At 43.8% G+C, this 22,126-nt stretch overlaps 2 protein-coding genes and 1 long non-coding RNA gene across 11 annotated transcripts in view; all 3 read right to left on the minus strand.

The window, feature by feature from the left end:
• LOC139561160 (actin filament-associated protein 1-like) overlaps nt 1-980 on the minus strand; it is a 129,394-nt gene extending 128,414 nt beyond the window's left edge. Inside the window, exon 1 of the mRNA XM_071378072.1 lies at nt 615-980. Within this exon, the coding sequence (XP_071234173.1) occupies nt 615-633 (19 nt within the window). The 5' untranslated portion in view covers nt 634-980. The remainder of the gene's footprint in view (nt 1-614) is intronic.
• Nucleotides 981-2,362: 1,382 nt separating this feature from the next.
• On the minus strand, nt 2,363-13,967 carry LOC139561871 (uncharacterized). Its single transcript, XR_011672233.1, has 2 exons — nt 13,060-13,967; nt 2,363-6,044 (listed from the first exon to the last, which is right to left on the minus strand). It is a non-coding gene; the product is annotated as an uncharacterized lncRNA (long non-coding RNA).
• A 44-nt stretch (nt 13,968-14,011) lies between these two features.
• The window catches only part of LOC139561870 (actin-binding LIM protein 2-like), a 111,929-nt gene continuing 103,814 nt past the window's right edge, over nt 14,012-22,126 (minus strand). For 7 of the 9 annotated variants that reach the window (XM_071379221.1, XM_071379220.1, XM_071379219.1 and 4 more), the window contains 5 exons: nt 20,235-20,291; nt 16,831-16,868; nt 16,582-16,696; nt 16,325-16,383; nt 14,012-14,129 (listed from right to left, as the gene is read on the minus strand). In XM_071379221.1, coding sequence (XP_071235322.1) covers nt 14,052-14,129; nt 16,325-16,383; nt 16,582-16,696; nt 16,831-16,868; nt 20,235-20,291 — 347 coding nt within the window. In that variant the 3' untranslated portion in view covers nt 14,012-14,051. The remainder of the gene's footprint in view (nt 14,130-16,324; nt 16,384-16,581; nt 16,697-16,830; nt 16,869-20,234; nt 20,292-22,126) is intronic. The other 2 variants (XM_071379223.1, XM_071379225.1) reach the window with 1 other exon arrangement.

Raw genomic sequence — 22,126 nt, forward strand, 5'->3', positions numbered from 1 at the left:
AGGAAAGAATACAATGACAGGAAGCAAATGTAGTCCTTTGATACACCTACACAGTGTTCCAGCCAATGGGGTATGGTCACGGGCACCATACCGTCTGAGTTCATTAGTCTATCAATTAATCACGCTGCAACCTGCTCATCCTCGTCCGGCAGGACCCCCTGTTGGTCTACACCTCGTGTTCCTTTGTGTTGTGCCTCTCCATCCCTCAAAGCAACCTTGCAACCTTATTCAAGTTGTTGTAGCAAGAATACTTTGACCATTTATATTGAAATGCTCAATTGGAGTTGAGACAGACCATTTAATTTTAACGAGAAAACAAAAACGGGCAGAGAAACAACCTATACGGAAGTATTATGCCAAAACAAGGGAAAAAACAAACAACGCCACGAACTGATATTGTTTACATGATACATTGGAAGATTCAACAGCAAAAACACCTTATATATTTTCCCCAAACACAAACGATACACACCCTTCGAGGTGATAGCAAGCTATGTTACTGTATAAACATGGTTACAAGCGCGTTGTTTATTAGACTACACGTGTATCAACAAACACGGACAGAATACCAATGAATGAAAGTAGAATTATAGGCGTAAAACAAAAATGCTTACCTTTTCCGTTTTTGTCCATGTAGCCTAGATACTTCCAGGGCGTGTACTTATTTATCCTATATAGTAAGCTAGCTGTGGACTCTCACGCGTCTCTCGTCCCTCGTGTAGTGCTCCTTGCTTCCTTTCCCTTAGTGATGGGTCATCGGCGAACGAACCGGATCGTTTTGGTGAATGTTGGAACGGAATTGCATCGGTGAAAGAGACGTTCATTTTGGCTGCCTGATTTGCATACTGCTACTACTGCTTTTTGAGTTCAAAACAATGCTTTTTTTTTGCAGTTAAGTTACAAAATAATGATCTAAAGTGGGTGAATCCTCACTGCAGAAACAATACATAGTGGGGGAGAGGAGAGCGCGTCAATCTGGTCCACGCTGATTATTTTTTTTGCTGGCCATTTAATAATTTGGCAAGGTAAAACTGTATTTGAACGCGCATTTCACGATCTGACATAATGGTAGCCTACCCTTTGTGCTATACATTGGAGATTGGCATTTTTATTTCATGGTTCTATGTTGTTTTTTAAGCATTTTGAACGAAGAGCCGTTTGGGAGCCAAATGAGCCGGCTCTTTTACGTGAACGGAGCCAAATGAGCCGGCTCACCGAAAAAAACTCGAAATGCCCATCACTACTTTCCGTGGGTGACGGGACAGAAGCCTATTCCAGCTGTCAAGAACCCAGACGAGATGGACAGCGTAGTAGCCAATCGCAGCCGTAGTTTACAAGGGCTGTCCCAATCACAGATAATAAGGGGTGGGGGTCTTTGCTTTTTAAATAGCCAGTCTAGTGGATTTGAGGCAGCTGATATAATAACTATCTATCAACATATAGGCTTATCAATAAATAGACTGACACAGAATGGCAGTTTGCTCAACTCTGTACCCTCCGATTTACTCTACAGGCTATGCGAAACCATGATGAATCAAATGACAGCAATGATTCACAGTGATTCACTTCCTTTCGTCAGCACCTGTTTCAACATAATAGATTCATATTGTGGAAAAATCATTCAGTAGCCAGACTGCACCCAGAAATCTTCTTTCCTTTGTCCCAGAGCAACAAATGAGACAAAGTTACATATTTGTTCACTTGGTTTAAACCGGATGTCCTGTTCTAATTTAATTTAGAGGCCGACTAAATCACACGCGTCAAACTCATTCCACGGAGGGCCAAGTGTCTGCGGGTTTTCCCTCCTCCCTTGTACTTGATTGATGAATTAAGGTCACTGGTTAGTAAGGAACTCCCCTCACCTGGTTGTCTAGGTCTTAAATGAAAGGAACAACCAAAAACCAGAAGACAAAAGGCCCTCGATGGAATGAGTTTGACACCTCTGGACTAAATGAATATAAACCAGGTCTCTCCAGCCCTATTCTTGGAGAGCTACCCTACTGTAGTTTTCCCCTGCAACTCCAGTCGTAACTAACCAGATTCAGCATATCAACTAGCTAATTATTAGAATCAGGTACGCTAGATTAGGAACAGGGTTGGAGAAAAGGGAACAGGGTTGGAGAGCCCTGATATTAACCAAATAAGGATGTATGTTGTGTCTGGAACAAACGTTCCTCACACCAGAAGAGACCGTCATGTACACAAAGTCAGTTCCTCTCGTTCGATAGGTACAACTGAGACATCTCAGTTTGTCTGAGAATAACACAAAATAGTTTTTTTCACTGACTGCTCAAGCAACTATCCAAACAGTCAAGGTTCTGACCAGTTAAGTTACCATCAAAACACAGCACACATCAAAAGAAACGGTACCGAATGAAACATTTATTTAAAGATGGACCTCGGTATTTCTTGCAAACCAGAGAAGCAAAATTAGAACAAAAGCTAAAAGCTAAACAAAAGGCTTAGTTACAGCATTAGAATAATATTAACCCATATTCTCATCCTCTCGTCATCCTCCACAGAGCCTTAAAACTACATCAAATCACAGCATATGGTATCCGTTGGTTACACAGTGCAAAACAATAGATTATGACAGAACCAAATTCATTTTAACAGCGTCATATTGCATAACGGCAATGTCAGCATAATTCTAATTGTGTGCTACAGAGACGGCGTCGCGTTAAGCCCAGCCATTCGGTTAAAGGAACAACATATTCGATAAAGACTAATCATTCCATAACATTCGGGTTAATGCAGTGAGGCAGACTTATTTTCACCGGACATTAGATAACAAACATGGTAACACACGTCTCTGTGACTATGGTGGCGCGATGGACATATACCTGCATACATAGGATATTCATAAATATCTGGCTTCCATTACAATCAAACAAGCAAAAGCAGAAGGCACACATTGACGATATGTTATTACGTCTCAAAATAAATCGGAAGCAAAACAATTGCGTCTATTGGTCAGCTCCTTCTGATTTCCTGTATCGAAAGCGTAAATAAAGTTGTGAATCCAACACTATGTTGACCTTGATGTAAGAGAGACACGCAGCTGATTCCTCTGAGTGGGAGGCCTGTTTGTCTAAAGAGAGGATGAACGGGGCTCTGGTTGTGCAATCTGGCCTGGTGTGTATCTGGGCTATCTGAGCTCTGCTGATCTGGCCTGACCCTTGAGCAAAACAGAAAGCACTTGGCCCTACACTGCTATCAGGAACCTAAAAGGGTTCTTTGGCTGTCCCCGTAGGAGAAACCCTTTGAAGAACCCTTGTTGGTTTCAGTTGAGTACATGGAATCCAAACGACAAATGAGTTCTACCTGGAACCAAAAAAGGTTCTCCTACGGGGACAGACGAAGAACCCTTTTGGAAGCCTTTTTTCTAAGTGTAGACACTGACTGAACTAAGATACATTTAGCATTTCCTCCCTAATAGTTAAGGTTAGGATTAGGAGAATGGAATCTGATCCCAGATCTGTGTGTGCCTAAGGGCAAGTTCAGAGCTCAGACCTGGATGTGTGTTCCTTAGTTTCTGCCTCTCCGCTTACACTACTGTTTCCACAGCTGTTCAAACACAAACACACTCTTTCCCAACTAGCCCTCCATTGTGATCTCTGTTCTGAGAAAGCCCTCCTCACCATTGATAACGTTACACCAACCTTCTTTCAACGTTACAATGACGTTGTAACAGTGATCCACGAACCAAAAAGGTCAAAACTTACACACGTCCGTACACACATCATTCTTCCAAACTGCATAAATGATCATTCGGTATAAGCAGACATTAGATTTGACAATGTCATTTTGCGACACGATCGGCGTTCACATTCGACGAGGCACACTCGAGCTCTTTAATACGTTGCCGACTCCATTGTTTCTGTATCACCACTTTGTGACATCTGCTGACGCAAAATGGGTGTTATGACATGAGCTTTGATGACAACAGTTAACGTTCTACTTACAGACGGAGCAAAACTCTGATTTAATATTTATTCAGATTGACTGTGTTTTCCATTTATATTGAGTATATATTTTCCAATACACCTTCCCTATAACCATTCTATTTAAAGATACCATCCTCATCCTCCCTTTAAAATGTCTATAAATACATACCAAACAGAGGCATCTGAATTGGGCTTTTCATTGGACAAAAGTTGTGTTACAAAATGTGCGTAAAATAATTAACCAAAATGAGGGACCAAAATGATCAAAATAGAGAAACCAAGCACACAGAGAGAATGTTTTTACAAACATTTTCATACATTTCCATTGAAGATGACCTCAACAATCTCTCATATGCATGCATGCCCTAGAGGCAATATATACCATGGCTTGCATAACAAACTCTGAGACAAATCTATGTACGCTGTATGTCACATGTATATTGTATGCCACTTATGGTTGAATTATTGTTTGAGTTTCTGGAGACTTAGCAAAGCCAATATACGTTTTTCCACTACATATATGGCAGTGGATGCCAAAAGGATTTACAAACAACAAACATAGAAAAGGGTTAATTCTCCATCACAGAAGGTACAGATAGATAGCACAATATGTCATTATTAATTCATTTAAGCAAGACTTAACTTGTTATGCTCAAGTGCTGCTGCAGGCCTGTGTTAGATAGTGTGAGGACAATGAGGGGGGAGCAGATGATAAAGGTGTCATAACACCATGATTCTCACATCTGAAAACTTCCACAAAATGGATGACAGCCATCCAGGAGTCAAAAAATAGCTTATAAAAATAATGTTGGGTTTTTGATGGGAAGGGATTCACGTAAAAGTGTCTGGCAAGGCAGTGTTTGACAACATGACTTGAAAGAACCTGATGCTCTATACATCTGCTATGGGTAACAGTGGTGCCTATGGTACGGTTTTTACCCATGATTCATGCTGTTGGCTCCGATCCAACCCCAACACTCCCATCTTCACTGATTTACGAGTGGCGTGTGTAAGATACAGCCCTCTGTCAACAAATCCTGGCATGGCTATCAAACAAACTGCCCACTTAAAAAAGGAGAAGATAAACTTTTCCTATCTTAACCTCCACTGCTGTAAAATGATACATCTGTTGTTCAGATATGAGACTGTGAGTCGTGGTGAGTTAGAGGCTAGCACAGGCTACAGCGGGGAAAGGGAGGATAGAGAAAGAAAGAAAGAAAGAAAGAAAGAAAGAAAGAAAGAAAGAAAGAGAAAAGGAGATGGAAAAAGACGGAGAGAAGAGGAGTAAGAGGAGGTGAGGAGGTAAGAGAAAGAGAGAGAAAGAGAGAGAGGGGGGGGATGAGAGAGAGAGAGAGAGACCTTAAATGAGACACGGTAGATAAGGAAAGATCAAGTGAGAGAGAGAGACCTTAGAGAGGGTAAGAAAAACAGATAGCAGGAACGATAAAAGAGGGGGAAAATGAAACAGATAAAAAGAAACAGCGAGAGATATTGTTCCAAGTCGAGATAAAGACAGTAAAAGAGGCACACATTGAACCAGTAAGAAACAGAGACAAAGAGAAAAAAGCCTGCACAAGGATTTTAGAAAAGCTGCTATTTCTCTTTTTGCGGAGGAGGGGGATGCAGAACTCACATAGAGGCGGGGAGAGGGGAAGAGGAGGAGCGGTGACACGGGCCATGCAAATGCATCTCCCCCCACCTCCCCAAAAAGGTTATAAAAATAACATTCAGACCACAACGCATACAAAAGCTATATGTGACGAACATTGCCTCAACGTTGGATGTCGGTCACGGGCGACATCGTGAAAATGTCTCCCCCTTCCTTATTCTGGCAGAGATTATGTTTCGCAGGTGTAACGTAGTATGGCGGTGCATATATAGATGATTTCTGATGTTTTTTTTTTCTGATTTCCTTTCTTCCAGACTGGACAGACGTTGTAGACTCGAGATGTTATTTTTCTCCCTGTTACAGTCACTTCGGCTTTAGAAAAGGCGTGCCTTCTTTTTCATGTCGTTCTTCTTCCACAGGGCCATGCGGTCAAACTGATCCAGGGTCATTCCGAACACATGCTGGAAGTCCCCTGGGGAGAGGTGTCTCTGGAAGAGAGAAAAATACAAGACAATATGTTTATATTCATTTGAATGACAAGACCGACAATCTGTGGAAGCAAAATAGTGGGAATATGACACACACGCAGACAGAGACAGAGACAGAGAGAGAGAGAGAGAGAGACAGAGACAGAGACAGAGACAGAGAGAGAGACAGAGAGAGAGAGAGAGAGAGAGAGAGAGAGAGAGAGAGAGAGAGAGAGAGAGAGAGAGAGAGAGAGAGAGAGAGAGAGAGAAAAAGTAAGAAAGAAAGAGAGGCAAGAGAAAGAGTGGTGAGAGAGAAATACTATCAAATACAGAGTTCACTTTTATCAGGGCACACAATCAAAACTGACATAAATATGTCAGCAGCTTCAGTATCAACCACTGACAGTGCATTTAGCCATCTGTTTAAGTGCAGGATTCCATGTCCTGTGAAGTGCACTTGAGTGCAGTCGACTCACTCAGCCCCTGTAACAACACCCCTCTCTCACACACACACACACACACAGAGAGATGTAAACATATGTTTCCCATGCTAATAAATCCCATTGAATTGAATTGAATTGAGAGAGAGATAGAGAGCGAGAGAGAGATGCGCCTGTGTAACATGGCTCCCCCACCACCACATCCCACTCCTAACCCACTCCTAACCCACTCCTTAGGGGCGGCAGGTAGCCTAGTGGTTAGAGTGTTGGACTAGTAACCGAAAGGTTGCAAGATTGAATCCCTGAGCTGACCAGGTAAAAATCTGTCGTTCTGCCCCTGAACAAGGCAGTTAACCCACTGTTTCTACCCACTGTTCCTAGGCTGTCATTGAAAATAATAATTTGTTCTTAACTGACTTGCCTAGTTAAATGTAAACAACCCAGGGGAGCAGAGCTGGGCGCCTGACTTGGACACACTATGTCTGGGGTGACCACAGATGGAGAGATGGCAAACACTAACCCCTAAGATTGAGGCCGAAAGGGCTGGCAGGGCCTACTAGGAGCTTCATCCTCTTAAGCTGTGCTTACAACCTGCTTTTGTATTTAAATGTATTGGAGATAAGTGCTGTATAATGCTTAACATAAGCTTATCATACTTACGTTATCCTCTGGTCCAAATAGACACTTACACATCTTGCGCAACTTTCTTCACCATAGAACCTCATTCTACCAGGCATCCATGTGTTCAGCATGAGAATGTCATTGGCCACTGGTTCTTTATCGAAAGATTTAACACACCAAATCAAATCGCATGCCTCAGAACCTTTTCCAAACAACAACCCTGTCTATCCCCTGTTTGGCTCCCATTACAAATACTATAACCTCCCAAAATGTCAAAAGTATACGATGGAATAAATTAAAAAAAACTCCACGAGCTGAAATAAAAGATCCAAGAAATGTTCCATGCGCACAAAAATCTTTTTTTTCTCTCAAATGTGGCGCACAATTTTGTTTACATCGCTGTTAGAGAGCATTTCTCCTTTGACAAGGTAATCCATCCACCTGGCAGGTGTGGCATATCAAGAAGCTGATTAAACAGCATGATCATTACACAGGCGCACCTTGTGCTGGGGGCAATAAAAGGCCACTCTGAAAATGTGCAGTTGTGTCCCACAACACAATGCCACAGATGTCTCCACAGTTTTGAGGGAGCGTGCAATTGGCACGCTGACTGCAGGAATGTCCAACAGTGCTGTTGCCAGATAATTTAATGTTTATTTCTCTACCATAAGCCGCCTCCAAAGTCGTTTTTAGAGAATTTGGCAGTATATGCAACTGGCCTCACTACTGCAGACAACGTGAAACCACGCCAGCCCAGGACCGCCACATTCAGCTTTTCATCTGCGGGATCGTCTGAGAAGGGGGATCTGGGGTGCTGAGGAGTATTTCTGTCTGTATGTGGGGGAAAAACTCATTCTGATTGGCTGGGCCTGGCTCCCCAGTGGGTGGGCCTATGCCCTCAAAGGCCCACTCATGGCTGATCATCTGCCCAGTCATGTGAAATCCATAGATTAGGGCCTAATGAATTTATTTAAATTGACTGATTTCCTTCTATGAACTGTAAATCTTTGAAATTGTTGCATATTATGTTTATATTTTTGTTCAGAATCGGGCTGACATCGTGTGACCGTCAATCAACTAGTTTCCATAACGACCAGGTATCTCCAGCGGAGAAGGGAGGAATCTGGGCAAGACACCGCTGGCATCACATCCGATGAATGCAACATGGTACACACACCTTACTAGAAGGCCAGCATCCCGGAATCGCCTCTTCACTGTTGACGTTGAGACTGGTGTTTTGCGGGTACTATTTAATAATGAAGCTGCCAGTTGAGGACTTGTGAGGCGTCTGTTTCTCAAACTAGACACTCTAATGTACTTGTCCTCTTGCTCAGTTGTGCACCGGGGCCTCCCACTCCTCTTTCCATTCTGGTTAGAGCCAGTTTGCGCTGTTCTGTGAAGGGCACACAGCGTTGTACGAGATCTTCAGACTATTGTTTATTTAATCAGAACAACAGTTTTCAGCTGTGCTAACGTAATTGCAAAAGGGTTTTCTAATGATCAATTAGCCTTTTAAAATGATAAACTATGATTAGCTAACACAACGTGCCATTGGAACACAGGAGTGATGGTTAATGATAATGGGCCTCTATACGCCTATGTAGATATTCCATGAGAAATCTGCCGTTTCCAGCTACAATAGTCATTTACAAACATTAACAATGTCTACCCCGTATTTCTGATCAATTTGATGTTATTTTGTTGGACAAAATGTGCTTTTCTTTCAAAAACAAGGACATTTCTAAGTGACCCCAAACTTTTGAACGGTAGTGTACGTTTTACAGACACAGTGTGTTTTACATTAGTTATCTTGTTGTTATTCGTTGTTATTATTCCCAACCTTCAGCTCCATTCAACCTCTCCCATCTATCTCTTAACACCATCCATATTGAATTTCTATTTGCCATTATTACTCTTAGTAATCACAACCCTCCATCCACATAATACAGGCATCTGACTTTGTCTGTCTGTCTGTGTATGGGGAAACCACTGGGGTGTCTGTGTGTCTGTCCCGCTGGTAAATATCGACACACATACACGCACGCACATACTGCAAAACACAGTGTGATCTCATGGTGGGTTTAATGGTATTCCACAGCAGATTTGCATAGATCTTTGTGTGTGTGTGTGTGTGTGTGTACATGTGTGTGTACATGTGTTTGTGGACCTAGCTCTATGAGGTATAACACACACAGCAACTAGCTCTCACAGTCTCACGTCAGAATTAGACAAATTTTGAATTTGTTACAAATGTCACATTTCTAAGTGTTGAAGAAGTTTAGGTTAGGGTTAAGTTTAGGTATTAACTCCAAAATCTTAAGGTTAGGCATTAACTTAAGGTTAATGCCTTAAGGTAAGGGTTAAATTGTGGGATAGGGTTAAAACAAAAATCTCAAAAACAAATAGCCTTTCATTTTTTTTACCCCGTTTTCTCCCAAATTTCATGGTATCCAATTGGTAGTTACAGTCTTGTCTCATCGCTGCAACTTCCGTACAGACTCAGGGGAAGCGAAGGTCGAGAGCCGTGCATCCTCCGAAACACAACCCAGCCAAGCCGCACTGCTTCTTGACACAATGCCCTCTTAACCCAGAAGCCAGCCGCACCAATGTGTCGTAGGAAACACTGTACACCTGTCGACCGTGTCAGCATGCACTGCGCCCGGCCCACCACAGGAGTCGCTAGTGCGCGATGGGACAAGGGTATCCCTTTCGGCCAAACCCTCCCCTGACCCGGACGACGCTGGGTCTCCTGGTCGCGACCTGGCTGCGACAGAGCCTGGACTCGAACCCTCAAAAACAACTTTCTATCGCTGGATTCAAACTTACAACCTTTGGAATCAGAGGCGGACGCTTACTATAAATCGAAAACCATACCTAGACTACCGACAGGGCCTTGGGGAAATACTGTACCTAATACTGTGGTTAAGATAACAACTGATGTAGGATCAGTGCAGCCTCGGTGTCTCCATTCAATTACGTCATCAAAAGCAACTCAGGGCATCTGTATTTGGAACTCATTGTTGTGGTGTTGCATTAGACCCTTTATGTCTAGCAATAATCTCCACATGCATTGTTAGTCTCACCGGTGGTTCTGAGCACAGAACGAATGACTTAATAACTCTTGGTAATCACAACCATCCATCCACATAATAGAAGCATCTGTCTTTGTCTGTCTGTCTGTGTACGGGGAAACCCCTGGGGTGTCTGTACCGCTGGTAAACATCGACACACGCACGCACGCGCACACACACACATACTGCAAAACACAGTATGATCTCATGGTGGGTTTAATTGTATTCCACAGCAGATTTGCATAAATCTTTGTGTGTGTGTGTGTGTGTGTGTGTTTGTGTGCGTGTGTGTGTGTGTGTGTGCGTGCGTGTGCGTGTGTGTGTTTTGTGGGCCTGGCTCTACGTGGTATTGCACACACAGATGGGGTTTGTGTGAGTGAAAAATGAAACCACCAGTTTGAGATAAAAACTTTACTGCCTGGATAATGTTGCTTCCCCCCGAGAGATGATGACTTATCATCTGAAAACAGTCACTCCGTCTCACACACATGCACTCACACGCACGCACGCACACACACGCAAACACACACCCATAGCCTGACACATATAAGAGGACGTATGTGATTTGTGGACAGTGGCACATACAGTAAGTGCATACACACTCACAGACAAGTAGAGATATTCTAAACCCACTGAAATGAGACCAACACACACACACACACACACACACACACACACACACACACACAGGGCGAATGCGTAGGGGGAGATAAACAGCATGATAAATCAGCAGTCCATAACTCAGTGTGAGGCTAGAGGAGTAACCCGTCTGCCCCAGCCAACAGCGCACATACACTCAGACAATACCATGATAACGTTACCACAACCCAACCCTCACAGCATTGGGACAATGTGGTGGGAGTGGGTCCAGTGTGCATTTGTAAGGGCGGGGGGGGGGGGGGGGGGATAATCACACACACATATGCTGAGGCAGACAGATCTGGAGCCTTGTGTACGTCACACACAGAGACAGGGTTAGAACAAAAAGGGTCTGACTTCTCCCACTGAACCACATTGCAAATGAATATGGAAAATGGTAGGAAAAACACAATTCAAAGGTTTATGGCAATAACTCTGCCTGAGTATACTTAAGAGCACTGAGACATGGGCCTGGAACTGTTAACTACGGTATGATTAGATGGAGAGAGAGCGAGCGAGAGCGAGAGAGAGAGAGGGCCTGAGGAATGCTGGGCTAGTGAAAGAACGGCCAGTAACCCCAGGAGCAATGACCCTGACCAACAGTACTGTATCCATCACAGGAGGCTGCTGAGAGGAGGACGGCTCATAATAACGGCCGGAACGAAGAGGATATAATGGCATATAACACATGGAAACCATGTGTTTGATACCATTCCACCAATTCCGCTCCAGGCATTACCACGAGCCCGTCCTCCCCAATTAAAGTGCCACCAACCTCCTGTGGCGTCCACATATTGCATGGCATTATTACTTCAACTCTGGACGAGAACTATGGCTAAACGTGTATTATGAAATAACTTGTTCGTAGTGTACAAAATGAACAAATATCATGCTTATGGGTATTTGGAGGTGATTAATTGTTGTTCTGTCTGAAATTGTATTAGACTTGTCATATGTAAAGTATGCTGAACGAAAATATAAACGCAACATGCAACGAAAATATAAACGCAATAACAACAAGAGTTACAGTTCATAGAAGGAAACCAGTCCATTCAAAAAAATAAATGAGCCCTAATCTATGGATTTCACATGACTGGCCAGGGGTGCAGCCATGGGTAGGCCTGGGAGGGCATAGGCTCACCCACTTGGGAGTCAGGCCGACCCACTGGGGAACCAGGTCCAGCCAATCAGAATGAGTTTTTTCCCCCACAAAAGGGCTTTATTACAGACAGAAATACTCTTCCTCCCCCCTCTGACGATCCCGCAGGTGAAGAAGCCGGATGTGGAGGTCCTGGGCTGGCGTGGTTACACGTGGTCTGCGGTTGTGAGGCCGGTCGGATGTACTGCTAAATTCTCTAAAACGATGTTGGAGCCATATATTAACATTTCATTCTCTGGCAACAGCTATGGTGGACATTCCTGCAGTCAGCATGCCAATTGCACGCTCCCTCAAAACTTGAAGCATCTGTGGCATTGTGTTGTGTGGCAAAACTGCACATTTTATAGTGGCCTTTTATTGTCCCCAGCACAAGGTGCACCTGTGTAATGATCGTGCTGTTTAATCAGCTTGTTGATATGCCACACCTGCCAGGTGGATGGAATATCTTGGAGAAATACTCACTAACAGCGATGTAAACATATTTCTACCATATTTCTCTAAAAAAGTCGCACTTTAGGACTTTGGCTCACCAACCGACCATAGTCATGTGGCCCTTAATTGAACAAACAGTCAAATGCAGAGCAGGCCAGCCACAACCCAGCCACACAGGGTCAAGGCTAGAGTAATGGTGGGAAAAACAGAGTCTGGAATCCAAGCTTCCCGACTTCCGACACACCATCCCAACCTCACCGACTCCAAACCCAGCCCGGAGGTCGGCATTCCCGACCGCAGAGGGCACCCTCCTGCGTCAGTCACACCTCGGGAATACTGACGTTCCCACTCCTCAGGGAGAGAGATTCCCCGAGAGCGGGAGCCTTCGTTAAAGGTTCGTAGGGAGTTCGTAGAGAGGTCATGGACTGGTTGAGAGGGGACAGGCGGATTATAAGAGATTATAAGAGTCTCCCTGTAGGATGCTGGGAGCGTTTCCATACCGCAAGATCACCAAAGAATTGACTCGACTGGAGACTGGAGCCTCACAGGACAGAGAGGGAGAGTAAGACAGAGGCAGAGAGAAAGAAAGAAAGAAAGAAAGAAAGAAAGAAAGAAAGAAAGAAAGAAAGAAAGAAAGAAAGAAAGAAAGAGGGAGCGATATGATGGACTCTCACCTCCAGTCTGGTACGGTCCACATCTCTGGGTAGCTTCACCCTCACCCTGTGAGTCACAGCCAGCACCTCATAGGGGTACACCTGGAACACACACACAGAGACACAGACACACACACGGTCAGCTATTTAACACTACAGTCATCCTGGGTAGAGTGCTAATGTAATCTACCAAGATGAAGCCAAAGACATCTAACTACAGTATATATGCCAAATACATCAAACTAATATGATGTGAAACGCTGGCAACAATTGACGGAACCTTACCTTGTACTCTAGAGGAGCGCAAAAGGGAGGGAAGGAGGGAGGAAAAGAGGGAGAGAGAGAATAATATGTCAGATTAATGACTGTGTTAGTATTTCAGAGGCCAATAACGAACACTACCAATAATAGAGCAGGCAAGTAAATTACAGCACAAAGAAAATCACAGAATTGTGCAAATGAAGGTGATTATTTGTATAACTTAGATATTGCGTTCCAGCCCAGCACGTCAAAGGCTTTAAAAAAGCCTGGTACCAACTTCCTCCCCCTGACACAAGCACGCGCACACACACACACACACACACTTTTAAACAAAGTATTTACGAGCATGGCACTGTGTGTGCTGCCTGTCTTTGGCTGAGGAATAGCAAGAGCACGCTGAGGCAGACAACTCTGTACGTCACACACACACACACACACACACACACACACACACACACACACACACACACACACACACACACACACACACACACACACACACACACACACACACACACACACACACACACACACACACACACACACACACACACACACACACACACACGTGACTCAGATGGTGAAGGCATGTGGCTTTAGCCCCCTTGAGCGAAAACTCGTCCACCTGAACCGCTTCCCATTAAAAGTGCAGCTGCAACATTATTACATCGTAGATCTGCTAATAGATCCTGTCAGATCCGCCCTTTTTCCAATATTGGCAGCAATGAACTAGCAGATCTAGTATTCGCGATCTAGGTCCTACCTCTCATTCCTCCCCAGCTGTGGGAGTCCTGCTGGTCTGGCTCATCCTCAGCATGGTCGGCAACCTCCTAGGGAGGACACACACACACACACACACACACACACACACACACACACACACACACACACACACACACACAGTGTGTTAAGACTAAAAACAGACAAGGTCAAAACACCTAAATGGATCCAGACACATTTGACAGTTTCCAGACCATACTGTACATTGTCATACATAATATATGTACTGTACAGTTACAAAGAGAAGTCGTTCTCTCCTTTCCTATTCTCATTGGTTTGAGGATAAATTGCACGCAAATGATACACAAGGATGTCACTTTTTGAAAGGCAGCTACAATCCAAGATTGTACCATGCATTGAGGGAATTGAGGGGGAATTGGGTTAGCTACTGTAGCTGAGTACATTCTTTCTGGTTTGGTTCCGGCTTCAGTCTCATTCTAACTGGATCTCTGGGGTTTAAACATGTGATGGATTTCTCAGTGTGGGAGCGAGAGAGATAGAAAGAGATAGAGAGAGAGAGCGAAAGAGAAAGAGATATAGAGAAAGGGAGAGAGAAAAAGAGAAAGAGAGAGAGAGAGAGAGAGAGAGGGAGAAAGAGAGAGGGAGAAAGAGAGAGAGAGAGAGAGAGAGAGAGAGAACGAGAGAGAACGAGAGAGAACGAGAGAGAACGAGAGAGAACGAGAGAGAACGAGAGAGAACGAGAGAGAACGAGAGAGAACGAGAGAGAGAGAGAGAGAGAGAGAGAGAGAGAGAGAGAGAGAGAGAGAGAGAGAGAGAGAAAAACAGACATTCAGAATAACAACTGCTCCATGCTCAGTAAATAATTGCAACATCTCTCCATAGCCATACATCGTCTCTCTGTCTCAACTGCCACAGGAACTGTAACAGCCATGTCTACAGTGTAGCATGCTACTGGGGTCTGATACGGTCCCCATTTCACATTTCCTCCTAAAGTCAGCCTTTCAGCTATTTCACCCCTCTTGTCTGACCGACCACCCTCCATCAACAAGCAAATATAAGCAGCAATAACACATCCTTAAGGTTAGACTAAATACACTTTTTCTGCTGCGGTCCAGTATCTGTGGAGGGAGTGGTTACGAGTGATAGGCCTACGTGGAATCTGATAGGAAAGCTGTGAAACATGATTTCCCAGAGTCCAAAAGAGCTCTGTGGAAGATAGAAAAACACCAAGCCTTCCTGTGTTGATAAGTCAAGGGCTGTGTGTCAATACACTGAAATGGCTTCCTTTCCTTGTCTCCTTCCCTTGAGTACAGTGGATACCGCAAAAGACTGGATAGGTTTACATCTGTTGCTTTCCCCTATCATACGGCTGCTAGATCAGTGAGGGAGAGAAGGCACACGGAAAGGAAGCCAGTTCAACTATTGATACGCAGCAGAATATAGCCTCTTTTTGACATGAACTTCACTGTCCCTTGGCCATAACTCACTCCCACCCGCTAGGTGACAGAAAAGGCGATGAACATTTACTAAACACTACCACCTGGTGGTTAAACCAATCACTTCGCCCAGCTGGCACCTCCCCCGCACAGCAATCAGTGCGCCACCTTGTTTAATGAGCGGGCAAGCTGAGCGAGGCCCGACAGACCAATCACTGATCTGTCTTTAACGGAGCTCTAATCTTTAGCGCGCTTGGCTAAGCCCGTTGGTATGGCGACAGGCACACCTCATTTCCATTTTACGAGCGAGTTTTCCAGTACCTCACGGAACTCTTGAGCTGTCTGAAAGACGGCCAAGTCCAAATCAAACGCCTGCCCAGGATAGAACTGACTGTCCCCCTGCCAAGTCCCCCCCCCCCTCGTCTCCTCCAGAATCAGAGAGGCCTAAACAACATCCCCTCCACTCCCTTGTTGGCACTTGGAAGTGGAGCATCGCATTGTGTCACTGGGGTCCATATGTGAGGCCACCTGATGCAAGTGTGTGTGTGTGGGTTAGGATGCCTTTCCTCTGAGGGAGAGAGAGACAGCGTACATGACTTGTTGCGATCATGGCCCTCGAGACGCTAAATGAGCCGACGGCAGTCAGATGTGAGCCTGTTGAACCGGTGTCACACACGCTACACTATTTTCAGCGGGTACAGGACAATGGACCACGTGCGTATTTGTATAACATGTAACTTCATACTACACAACCAAGTAAGAGGTTGTCGCTGGATGATTCTGTATAGTCTCTGGTGCTTTCTCATTGCAGCCTCTGTTCATTATGGTGTGTGTGTATGAGAACTCACCTTGTATATGCCATTTCTTCCATATCCTGGCAGGGAAGCAGACTTGCTGTAGGGGAAGCCTGTAAGGAACGAAACAATATCTAAGTCGTCATAAGGACTCTTCGGGCTATTTTTTTCAATCTGATGTCAATTCAGTGAGGCCTCGACCTTCATTGGTTGAGCCCATGTCAGTCAAGTCAGCGTTGAACAGTGATTGGCTACTCATTGGTGGAGGCCATGCCAGTCAAGTAAGGGTTGACCACTGATTGGCTACTCACTGGGCAGGGAGGCGTCAGTGGGCAGGCTGCAGGTGGACTTCCTGGGGTCCAGCAGATCCTCTGGGAGAGGCTGGCCGTCTATCTCACTCTTCAAGATCATCCAACTGGTCCTTGTCTACACAGAGAAATAGACAGCTTTGTAGTGTACAACAACACCATTTCTATTAAAAGAACATTGATGTGTAGGTGCTTGATGTGTAGGAGCGTGGGCAAGGGGATGGATATACAGACAGACAGACGCCTCCTCACCTTGACGTCGTCCCCTTCTTGCCAGGACGTTCTAGAGGCTGTAAAACAGTCATACAGTACGTAACGAAGCACACTCCTGATGTTACAGTATATAACAAAACACGTAACATCACAGTTACTGTACCACACATCTACAGTGGCAAGAAAAAGTATGTGAACCCGTTGGAATTACCTGGGTTTCTGCATGAATTGGTCATCAAATTTGATCTGATCTTCATCGAAGTCACAACAATAGACAAACATAGTGTGCTTAAACTAATTTCACACAAATTATAGCATTTTTGTCTATATTGAATACATAATTTAAACATTCACAGTGTAGGTTGGGAAAAGTATGTGAAACCCTAGGATAATGACTTCTCCAAGTCATTATCTTCTCTCTTCTACAGTCTGCTTATTAGTTTAAGCAGACTGTGTTTGTCTATTGTTGTGACCTAGATGAAGAGCCGATCAAATTTTATGACCAATTCATGCAGAAATCCAGGTATTTCCAAAGGGTTCACATACTTTTTCTTGCCACTGTACATCTATTTACCAGCTACAGTACAGTATGCTGCACAGACTGCATCCTATAAAAAATCAACTAGACACTGTGACATCATCATCACGAGACAGCCCCACTGCTTTAAAACAACAGTGACACAGTCAACAGCAACTACCCTAGTTACGGTACCGTTGTATAACTAACTATCAAAGTGTAAAGTTTGTATTTAAATATTGCTATATAGTACGCTCAATGGTCAGTTTATAATTTAGAAAGTAGGCCGATTTACTCAGAAGAGTTAGTGAAATGGTGTATTTTCTGGTGCAGACAAAGGTCACCACGGAAATGCGTTCTATTGACCATAAGCGCATGTCTGTTAGAATATATACAATATAAACTGAAGACAGTTAACTCATAAATTGTGAAAAATAAAGTTTAAGTTGTTAAGTTTAAGTTGTAGATTGTATCGGCCTATAGAATAATCGTCCATCGTATGACACAGAAGATAAGACGTTATACAGCACATGCATTAATTTACTCGAAGGCATTTTGGTCCTCTATTTGAAATACATTCACACGCATACAGAAAAAGGAGAAAGACCCGGAAAAACACGACATATAAAACGTGACAAAGACACAAAGGGTTAAGTGGAACAAAAAGTGACCAAGACACCATCAGCACCACAACACCGAGTGATTCATATCCTCGACCAATCACAATGGACACACAACAACGTGATCAGGTCACATGTACTACTAGAACCAATGAGCTACTGAGATGAATATGGGCAGGCATGGAGGGATGAGCAGAAACTGACACAATCACGGAGGTGTGAGAAATAAAAAGTGATCACTAAAAGGTGTAATAAGGCCACTTGTGTTTCCCATGTCGGGCTTTTGACTCAGGCAACAATGATTTTGCAGTGTACTGTACGGACACATTCTCCACAACAGAATTCTACAGTACAGTCGTGGCCAAAAAGTTTTGAGAATGACACAAATATGAATTTTCACAAAGCCTGCTGCCTCAGTTTGTATGATGGCAATTCGCATATACTCCAGAATGTTATGAAGAGTGATCAGATGAATTGCAATTAAGTGCAAAGTCCCTCTTTGCCATGCAAATGAACTGCCACAAAAGGACCAGCTGACATCATGTCAGTGATTCTCTCGTTAACACAGGCGTGAGTGTTGACGAGGACAAGGCTGGAGATCACTCTGTCATGCTGATTGAGTTCAAATCACAGACTGGAAGCTTCAAAAGGAGAGTGGTGCTTGGAATCACTGTTCTTCCTCTGTCAACCATGGTTACCTGCAAGGAAACACGTGCCGTCATCATTGCTTTGCACAAAAAGGGCTTCACAGGCAAGGATATTGCTGCCGGTAAGATTGCACCTAAATCAACCATTTATCGGATCATCAAGAACTTCAAGGAGAGCAGTTCAATTGTTGTGAAGAAGGCTTCAGGGCGCCCAAGAAAGTCCAGCAAGCGCCAGGACCGTCTCCTAAAGTTTATTCAGCTGGGGGATCGGGGCACCACCAGTACAGAGCTTGCTCAGGAAAGGCAGCAGGCAGGTGTGAGTGCATCTGCATGCACAGTGAGGCGAAGACTTTTGGAGGATAGCCTGGTGTCAAGAAGGGCAGCAAAGAAGCCACTTCTCTCCAGGAAAAACATCAGGGACAGACTGATATTCTGAAAAAGGTACAGGGATTGGACTGCTGAGGACTTGGGTAAAGTCCTTTTCTCTGATGAATCCCCTTTCCGATTGTTTGGGGCATCCGGAAAAAAGCTTGTCCGAAGAAGACAAGGTGAGCGCTACCATCAGTCCTGTGTCATACCATCAGTAAAACATCCTGAGACCATTCATGTGTGGGGTTGCTTCTCAGCCAAGGGAGTGGGCTCACTCACAATTTTGCCTAAGAACACAGCCATGAATAAAGAATGGTACCAACACATCCTCCGAGAGCAACTTCTCCCAACCATCCAGGAACAGTTCGGTGACGAACAATGCCTTTTCCAGCATGATGGCGCACCTTGCCATAAGGCAAAAGTGATAACTAAGTGGCTCGGGGAACAAAACATCGATATTTTGGGTCCATGGCTAGGAAACTCCCCAGACCTTAATCCTATTGAGAACTTGTGGTCAATCCTCAAGAGGCGGATGGAAAAACAAAAACCCACAAATTCTGACAAACTCCCAGCATTGATTATGCAAGAATGGGCTGCCATCAGTCAGAATGAAAATGAAGGGTCAAATATTGACTCTTTGCATCAACTTCATGTAATTTTCAATAAAAGCCTTTGACACTTATGAAATGCTTGTAATTATACTTCAGTATTCCATAGTAACATCTGACAAAAATATCTAAAGACACTGAAGCAGCAAACTTTGTGGAAAGTAATATTTGTGTCATTCTCAAAACTGTATGTGGCTACAAAGAACACTGGGAACAAAAAGGTTCATAACCTTGGGTGTGCTGTGGAAAGTCACTATTTCAGATGCCTGGGTGACACATCTGAGATAAGACCAGTTTGATTGTAAAATCTCCACCCTCTGCAGTTGCAGTAACAAGGCACTCAAAGGTAAATGTGGACTCTGTCGTACTCTGTTGCCTGAGTTGTCGACGCCTTTCCAATAGAAAAAGACGGGAGATGGGTCAAAGTCGCTTGAAAACAATGGACCACGGAGAGAAGGACGTGAGTAGGAGGAAGTTGCCCTGTAGCCACTGATCCTAGGTCGGTTCGATGCTTTCCCGCCTAATGGTAAGAGTTAGGATCGCGGATAGGAAAGCTGATCCTATAACTGTGGCTACGGGCAACTTCTACCCGGAGCGTATGGGACAGGCGACACGCAACACATCGTGCAGAGACCAGACCAGGAAGTTACACCAGGAAGTAAAGGAGAAGAGATGACTGTACCATGCTGCTTGTAGATAGGGGGTTTTCTATAGATATTATCTATCTTGACCTTAGTCTCTGAAGATGAGAGGAGGAGAGGCAGAGAGAAATGAAAGAAGCCCAGGATGAGAGAAAGAGAAAAGAAGAGAGAGAGAGAGAGAGAGAGAGAGAGAGAGAGAGAGAGAGAGAGAGAGAGAGAGGTAGAGTGAAAAAGAAGCATGAGTTAGCAGTTATTGAGAGATGGAATAGCCTGAGAAGCAGCAGTGGGATAGGGGCAGCATACTTTATGGTTGATCCAATGCAAAACATATTATATTTGTATTATAACTGGCAAGACAGGGTAATATCGGCAATAAATCATCACTTGCTGTCATTATTCATGCAACAAAAACATGGCATTTTGATCCAGTCCTATTGTAATGTGAAGCAGACACTCAGTTGGACCCCAGAACAACGGTAATTGTTGATCGATGTTGTATCCAACAATACAGTTATTCAAGTTTTCCAAAAGTAATAGAAACCATCATATATTTCCCTCACTACAACACATATTCATTACTGCTTATAGACCAAATACACAAATAAGCATATCAAATAACAAATAAAAGGGCAAATGACTAAATTCAACTAATTCAATTAAACAATTGTGCTAGTGACTGTTTGTTTTTTTACACATAATTGACACAGTATGTCTGTCCTAAGCTGATCCAATCCATTTCACTTTCACAGGACCCAAACACCATTGTGCTAGCTAGCAACAATACATTAACTACACTCAGCTCGTGAAATACAACACATGCGGGTCCCTTTCTGCCCTGTTTCAGCCACTGCCAGCGCCAGGGACTAATGCACATATAAAATCCATACAATGGTTACAAAACACATTAAGTAGATAATCACTTTGCTTTGTTCATTTATTTACGTCAACTCGATCCAAGTGTGGGGACTTTTCCATGTGGGTGACTGACACCGTCATAGTGAATGGAAATCAAAAAGTGCTTTTCACTAGAAAAGTCAAAAGTTATGCCCATTGCAATATACTGTAAACTGTTAACACTTGTCAAAGGATGGTTGACGGAATATGATGCAGGGTCATAGACTTAAGTTAAGACTTCTCATCGCTGTCCCATTATGGCGTGTCTGTGACAGCAGACGCTCCCTTTTAAAAGTGGTCAATATCTTCTTCTACTAGTTCTATGAGTTGGTAAACAAAGGGAAAGGGTGCATACTGCCACCTGGAGTGTGTTGTTTGAACAGGTATGAAGCCAAGGTGGGTGATTTACTGCCGTCTGCAGTTATGGAATGTTTGCAAACCAGACCTTGGTTCAAATTAGGGATGGGCACGGTCAATCGAATATCCGAACAGACGTTAGTATTCGATTACTTGAGTAAGTGGGATTGTAGGCCTATTATAACAATGAAAAAGCTTTGTCTAAATGAAATTATCCATGTGAAGTTTTTACCTACAAGGATATACCATGACATTTGACATTCTTCATTTATTTTTATATAAAGGTGTGTTGACCTACTGCTGTGTATTAAGCCCTTCAGGCTGCCCTGACATCGGTGTGCTGTTTTCCTCACTTCAAATAGAAATTACAGGCACTCACCTAACAGAGTTTCCACAAGACCTGAAACAGATCAATGCAAAACACTCACCAGAAAACCTTTTCTAACAGAATCAGTTCTATCATGGCGAAAATTTGACTACTCTTTTGCTGTTGCTGACAATCTACCAGAGAAATTACCATAGAAAAAGCACCCTGTCCGGTGTTTACCTTTGCCATGTGCTTTGCGTCATTCTGATTGGTCGAGAGTCAAGACTAAATTACATTTTTGGGGGGACTTTCGAGTTTCCCTAAAAATGGCATGATATTACTCAAATAGTAAAATTATTTCAAATTACCATCCCT

This window comes from Salvelinus alpinus, chromosome 31 (assembly GCF_045679555.1).
Source record: "Salvelinus alpinus chromosome 31, SLU_Salpinus.1, whole genome shotgun sequence".
Taxonomy (NCBI): domain Eukaryota; kingdom Metazoa; phylum Chordata; class Actinopteri; order Salmoniformes; family Salmonidae; genus Salvelinus; species Salvelinus alpinus.